A 7,612-nucleotide genomic window follows, 5' to 3' on the forward strand; every position below is an offset into this window, starting at 1 on the left:
CTCTCATTTACTTAATTCTTCTCTCTATAGGGAGAAACTTGGAGTATAAAACTCAAGAGCTGACTATAGATAGAAAGCTGTAGAGGTCTTAATAAAAATGCTGGTGAAAACAGGGGTTATACCCTGGGGGAGGGACATACAAAGCTGTTTTTCACTGTATTTGATGTTGGTATAATTTGGGGAGGGGAAAGGGAAAAAACAAATTGCTTAAATAGGGATACAGGTGGACCCATTGCAACAATGAGATGTACAAGAAGTTATGTCAAAAAACGAACTTTACAACTTTGGCCTTTGGTGGGGGTGGGGGAGGAAGGTGCGGAGATGGGAGGGCAGGGATGGTAAGGGGAAAAAAAGGAGGAGGCAACAATGCTTGATAAGAAATGTACTCATTACCTTGCTCACGTAATTGTAACCCTTCTGTACGGTATTTTCACAATAAAAAAGTTCTGGTGAGTGCTGCTTATCTTATAACTCATAGATATGTCCTTTTTGAAATCAAGTACAATAACCTCTGAGTCAGAATCTTGTCTTCTACTATTCTACTGCAATGTGGAAATTCTTTGCTTCCCTAATGATGTTTTTCTGCCTCAAAGATTATGTTCTATTATCATAGGCATCAGATTGACTAGGATAAAATCCAAACTCCTTAACCTATCACAGAAGGCCTACATTATATCACATTTGTTTGCAGATATTGCCTTCCTCCTACCTTTCTCCATTTATATGTCATATGCAAGTGGTGTTGGTCTTCTTTTCGTTTTTCAGGTTTCTGCTCACGTCCAATGGGCCCATGCTAATCCTTAGGGATGAAAATTACCAGAATTGCAGTGTCCTAGAGGGCTGGATTCTAGAGCTGTGAGATGCCACTTGTCTTCCGATGATACCTTGGGAGCTTTGAGGAAATCCTGGAAGTGTGTTCTGATTCTAAGGGAGGTGCCACCATCTCTGTCAGAATAGACAATAAGACTGGTTCTGGGAAACCAGAAGCTGAAAAGCACTGGCAATTCAGGAGTAAATTACATGATATTTTTCTTGCTAGGCGTAAACAAGGAACAAGTTTCTGTTGCTCCATATTGCTTTCTAATCTAATCTCCCCCCCCCCTTTCTCTTTCTCTCTTGTGTGCATTCCTGGGATTTGAACTCTGGGAAGAGTTTGGTAGGCAGGTGCTTTGCCACTTAAGCCACGTTCCCGTCCCTTTTCACCTAGTCATGCCTCCTACCTACCCAGGATCACAGGGGCACACAATCATAAATCCAGTCTTTTCTCTCTCTCTCTTATTTGGGGGTCGGGATGTGGGGCTTGAATTCAGGCCTTGGGCTCTGTTCCTGAGCTTTTCTACTCAAGGCTCTACTCTACCACTTTGAGCCATAACTTTGGTGGTTAATTGGAGATAAAAGTCTCATGGACTTTCCTGCCTAGGCTGGCTTTAGACCACAGCATGAGTCACCAGCACCCAGCTTGAATCCAGTCTTTTTTATCCATGTCTGTATCACCATAGCTTACTATATGGATAAAGGTAATTTGCAGAGCACCAGGTTAAGAAATCCAATGCAGTGGATGGAAGCTTAGGTTTAGAGATGAATCTCAGCTTCATAATGAGCTTAGTATTCATTTAAATAGTTATGTATTGTCTTTTCTTTCTTACTAGACTCCTGTCCCTATTTTATTTACTGTTATAGCGATCCTCTCTAGTCCCCATGTGCCTAACACAATAATAAATTGATAGTAGAGAGTCAATAAACATATTCTTTAGTTAGACTAACAATGGACAAAATTTATTACATTTTCCCTAAAAGTACTTAACAAAGTGTAATTCTTGTCAATTAAAAGATATTTACAACCTCACATAATGTCTTTATGGCTAAAAGTATGAATAGATTGCATTCTCTTTATATTAAGTTGAAATTTTATGATATTATTGATTGCCTAACATTAAGTATTAAAATTCAAAACAATGTTTTAAACAATGTTTAAAATAGCAGAGCAATTAGATAAGCAGAAGGACTTATAAGACATCAGAAATAAAATGGTAAACGCAAATTTACAATGATTCAGAAGACTCGTTATCATTTGAGACAGGCTTGAGAGACAGCAGAGCCATAAAGGAGATAAGTTGAACATGTCCTAAGATACTAGTGAAAGCTGAGAGGTGAGGGATTAGAAGTCTCTGGTAAGGAAGTTAGAACCAAACATAAAAAGCCATGAATTAGTGGAAGGGTGACTCAAGTGGTAGAATACCAGCGTTGAATCAAAACAGTTAAGTAAGAATGAGAGGCCGTGAATTCAAGCTCCAGAACAAGTAAACCCCCAACTCACACACCATGAATTCTGAATAGAATTGTAAGAATTATGCCAAAAGAATGGTTTTAAAGTTTTCCACAAAGGAGTGATGGAGCTATTGGGAATGATTTTTGAAGAAAAATCTGGTGGCTTCATGAACAATTGATTAAATAAGACCTGCTAAGATAATGTGACAGTTCTGAACTGGAAAAAGCTGGTTGAAGTAGAAATAACAGACACACATAACAGGCATTATTAGAAGGAAGAATGAGCATACATAGCACAGAATAAAGCCCAAACAGAGAATTCACCTACAATTATGCTCAGAGAGCATTCCAAGGAGTGAAGAGAGGTGAGACCATTGAATTCACTAGAGGAACTTGGCCAATAATGACATTAGTACAGTAAAAGTCCCAGCGAATATTTTTCCTGAACGAATCTCAGTATTTGGAGAAGCTAGTATGAATCTGGAAGAATGTAGATGTCTTCATCTGGAGGCACTTGAGAAGTCTGAAGCTTCTTGAAATTATAATAGGGAGACATCTCATTTTTGTAGATAGGCTCCGTGACATTGGATGGGCATGTGTTTTCATAAAGTCCCTTCTCAGTTTCTTCTTTAGCTTTGGGAAGCCCTGCTTCCATATTTTCATAGTTGCTATGCATTTTTATTTCCTCGTCAGTAGATTTGTGGTCTTGGGTTTCAACTGAGGTTTTTGACCTTAAGCCAATAATGTGGGTACCCAAATAGAGATTTTTCATATAGGCTTTTCTTCTGCTAGATCTTCTTTGTAAAAACTTCGGTAAGGTAAATCGTGTAGCCTTATGGCGTTTCCAGTGCCAAACACAACCAATTCCACAGAACACCAAAAACACAACAAGGGAAATGCCTAGAAGAATGGCCACTGAAGTATTTCCATAGCCTTTTAACATTTCTGCGTTAACAACGTTGTTCAGTAATTTGGTGGTGTGACTAATCAATGCACAGGCACACACTGATGCAATTCCTTGTACTTCAGTGTTGTTAAAGAATGAGTTGGAAGCTACTCTTTACCTATCTCTTTTTCATATTTGGAAGAACATCATTTGGCAAAGTTCTTATGCAAATATAGATGAGGTTGAGTAAACAGATTTGAAAGATGGCTTTCTTTGTCAATGATGCTGTGCACCGTCCGGATGCTAAGTCACAGTTGCACTGTATCAAGAGGGTTCTAGTCCACTTCACGTCCTTCTTTATCAGTGAATCCCAAAATGAAACAGAAATGAGCAGAAGGTAACAGCAGAGTAGAAAACTCAAGAAAAGGAGTGTTGAATGATCTGTCATCCAGAAATCTTCTATAAATCAAAAATATATTTATTGCATGTTTAGTAGATAATATAATTAAAAACCTGATCTAACTATGCATTAAATACCAGCATGGAATACATTCCTTATTATAATGTCATTTACAATGTGGGATATTGTGGGGAGAGAACAAAGATGGAAGAACTCATGTTCGCCCAAGTCTGGTTGTTTATCACTTAGACTTCAATGTGATTTTTATAGTAAATATGACAATTTTCTGCCAAGCACTAGTGGTTTATACCTATAATCCTAGCTACTTGGGAGGCTAGAATAGAGAGGATTGTATTCAGAAAATAGCCTGAGACTCCGATAGCTGACACAGTGGCATGAGCCTATCACCTAAGCCTCAGCAGGAAGTGTAAAAAGGTGGATCCTAGACTGAGCACTTGCCTTGGTAAGAAGTGAGACTCTTAGACTCTTACCTCAAAACTAATCAGTGCAAGGAACGGCTGGAAATATGGCTCAATGGTAGAACATCTGCTAGCAAGTATGAAGTCCTGAGTTCCAAACTCAGTACCACAACAAAAGAAATATTTTTGCCTGCAATAAGACAAATAAGGTAAGATAATACATATACAATTATTTCTATTGTGCAATAACTCCTCTGTAAGATCTACTCATTCTTCTTTGAATTGGGCAGGATTATAGTTTTGGCTCTAATCACTCTTCCCTCTGTAATCCCAGATGAATGTATTCTCTATTATAGCCTGATAATCTAAATAAATGATGTAATTACATGATAAGCAGTGATCAGTTTGTCTTTATAGTCCTAGACATAAAGACCAAAGAGTATAAAAAGTTATTCAATCAATATTTATTAAATGATGAAATTTAAAATTCACTCAAATATTCAGAATCTGATCATTTAAACTGTAGTTTAAAAGTCAAAAGGTGTCTTCTAAAGGGCTTATAATTTACTCTTAAAGCATGAAGAGTTTTGAAAGAGATCAAAATAGTTTTATAAACCTTCCAATTTCCTAGCTTCTTATACCGTCCAGAAAATACCTTTTACTCAGTTAAGGTAATGTTAAAGGGTTTTATGTTAATGCTTCCAGGGATAGGTATTTTCAGCTGAGACATTGAAAGAGTTACACCCAACATTGTTAACAGTGCTTGTGAGATATTGGTCTTTATCCATTGAATGTCTTTATCAACCATATTTAATTAATAGCTTTTGTCCAGTCAAGTTCTAAATACTCTTTTGTAGATTATCTCATTTCAACCTCAGATGTCATAAAAAGTAGCTGCTATTTTTTTATCACTATTATACGGATGATAATAGAGGAGATTATAGATGTGAAGTAACTTTTTCTAGGAAGTGACTGAGTCACAATCAAGTAAAATTGTTTCCCAAATGTTACTCTTTAAAAATTCCTGTAAATGGGTACCAAATTGGTTAGCTCTGCCGTTTTGAGGGCTGTGAACCATGTATTATTTATCTTTGTATTGCCAGCACTAGCACTAGGCATGAGAAAAGTAATTTATAAAAGACAAATAACAAAAGGAAGACACACAAAATAGTGCCCCTGTTCTCATTTATTACTCAAAAACAATGGTGAATATTTATAAATTTGCCTAAGGCTCAATGTGCAAGTTCTCAGTGTGATATTTCATATACCAAAATGGCTAATGACACACAGTTTCTTTATAAAACTTTGATAAAAATATAGGGATAGACACTGAAGATCTAGATAAGTTTTCATCTTTTGGAGACTTTGGGAAGTACAGTAGAGAACCCTTCATCAGGGCCAATACAATGCTTCTTTCAAAGACAAAAGTTTGTGGTCAAATGATTTTCACAGTATGATTCTATTTCCTTTACAACAAAGATAAGAACTGATCTTAAGATGTTTTTGTAGCACAAATGATCACATTTGTGTGTGTTTATTTGTGTGCGCCAGTCCTGAGGCATGAACTAAGGGCCTGAATGTTGTCCCTGAGTTTTTTTGCTCAAGGATAATGCTCTACCACTTGATCTGCAGCTCCACTTCTGGCTATTTATGACTTAATTGGAGATAAGAGTCTCATGAACTTTCCTGGCTGGTCTGGATTCCACCACGATCCTGAGATAGCAGTCTCCTGAGTAGCTAGGATTATAGATGTGAGCCACCACACCCAGCATAAATGATTACTTAAATAACTATTTGCCAGAATATTTGAAATAAATTCATAAAGTAAATTGCAAATATTGATTAGTGTTAGTAAATTTATAGAAAGAAGCAAGACTTGTGATGGAAGTTGGGATGGGGTTCAGGCAGCTGAGTACAGCCACAGATTGCCCTTTCAATTGATCAAAGTTGAATTTATTCTTTCCATCTTTATTGCTCTATGAAGAATAGACATTCAAGTACATTCCTAACATGAAAATTGCTCATTGTTCACTGACATAAAGACAAAGTCATTTTTATAGCAGAAGAGCACTTTCCTTTTCGCTTTCCTGTGAGACATAAATTTAGACTGATAATGAAGAAATATGTATTTTAAACTAGAGCCCTTCCAGTATGGCATCATATCTAAATGTGTTCCCCTTTGTCCAGCTTGGAAGAAAACTTTTTATTTCAGAAAGCATTTCCAGCAGATTAATGAACATTTATCCATTTGATATAGATCACAGATTGATGAAAAACTGGAATTTGAAGGCAGATTCCGCTTTTTTGCTCAACCATGGATTTGGGGAGCTTTATATTCATTTAGAGACACTTTATCAACAGCTTGTAAATTGCTTTCCCCTTACCTCAACTAAGGCAGGTTTTCTAAGAAGAATTTGATAAGAAATAGAGGCATCAATTAGCTAACGATAAATTTGTTTACTATTAATTTTCATTACCAAACACTGAAAATGTTATTCTTACCTTCAGGTTGTGTCAATCTCACTTGCTCATTTGATGCTTCAAATTTGGTTTGTTTTAGAACTGTTCCTCTTTTTCACTTTGGTCAGTTACTTCCTTCTTCTCCTCCCTTGCATATTATTTTATACTTGCAAAGTTTCCTGGTTTTAAAAGAGGAAGTTCTTATCAGACACTCTAGAGTTGAGAGAAATTTGTGAATGAGGAAGTTTGGCCTTTTATCTTTAACATGTAATTTTTCAAATGTATCCAGAAATGATTTTAAAAGGCTAGAATTTTTAGTATTATTTTCAGAACTCAATTTAGAATTAACAACGTTTTACTTATATTTAAGTTCTTTTAAAAGGAGAGATTTTAAGTGTCATACTACATAGGGCTTTTTTTGTTTACATGATTAGGAGAATAATCTTTTTCAATATAAAAGATTATACAATTTTTCTTTAACAAGGTAGATTTAACTTTCTTCCCTCAGTGTGTGTGTGTGTGTGTGTGTGTGTGTGTGTGTGTGTGTGTGTGTGTGCCTCTGTGTGTGTGTGTGTGTCTGTCTGTCTGTCTGTCTGCATGCCAATAATGGGGCTTAACTTCTGGGTCTGGGCTCTATCTCAGAACTCTTTTGCTCAAGGCTAGAGCTCTACCACTTGAGCCACAGCTCCTCTTTGAGCTTTATGTGATTAATTGGAAATAAGAGTCTCATGGAGTTTTCCTCCTCAGGATGACTTCAAACCATGATTCTCAAATCTCAGCCATCTGAGTAGCGAGCTTACAGATGTGATCCACCAGCACCCAACTCTCATTGCATTTTATTTATTTATGTATTTATTTAGTTGGTTGTGGGGCTGGGGTGCTGTCCCTCAGCTCTTCAGCTCAAGGCTAGCACTCTACCACTTGAGCTACAACACCACTTCCGGTTTTTTGGTTTTCTGTGGTTTATTGTAGGTAAGAGTCTCACGGACTTTTCCTGCGAGGGCTGGCTTTGAACGGCCAGCCTCCTAAGAAGCTAGGATTACAAGCGTGAGCCACCAGCACCGGCTGTCACTGCATTTTTAAAACAATTATATCTAGAAATAGTTTTCTTGTTTCTCTTTTTCAGATGTTTGTGTGTATAGACTTGTCTTTGAACTCTTTCCAGATATCTTTCCAAGA

General features: G+C 36.9%; 1 protein-coding gene across 4 annotated transcripts; it reads right to left on the reverse strand.

The window, feature by feature from the left end:
• Positions 1-1,754: 1,754 nt before the first annotated feature.
• Gapt (GRB2 binding adaptor protein, transmembrane) lies at positions 1,755-6,558 on the reverse strand. 4 transcript variants are annotated; one of them, XM_042690904.1, is made up of 3 exons: positions 6,476-6,550; positions 4,046-4,163; positions 1,755-3,509 (listed from the first exon to the last, which is right to left on the reverse strand). In XM_042690904.1, exon 3 carries the CDS (start codon positions 3,209-3,211, stop codon positions 2,738-2,740), a length of 474 nt encoding a protein of 157 aa, XP_042546838.1. In that variant the 5' UTR covers positions 3,212-3,509; positions 4,046-4,163; positions 6,476-6,550; the 3' UTR covers positions 1,755-2,737. The 4 variants fall into 4 exon arrangements, with proteins under 4 accessions (XP_042546838.1, XP_042546836.1, XP_042546837.1 ...); XM_042690902.1 differs by having other exon boundaries at positions 1,755-3,613; XM_042690903.1 differs by lacking the exon at positions 4,046-4,163 and having other exon boundaries at positions 1,755-3,613; positions 6,476-6,558.
• Between the last annotated feature and the right edge of the window lie 1,054 nt (positions 6,559-7,612).

This window comes from Dipodomys spectabilis, unplaced genomic scaffold, assembly GCF_019054845.1.
Source record: "Dipodomys spectabilis isolate Male_0828 unplaced genomic scaffold, ASM1905484v1 ptg000140l, whole genome shotgun sequence".
NCBI lineage: Eukaryota > Metazoa > Chordata > Mammalia > Rodentia > Heteromyidae > Dipodomys > Dipodomys spectabilis.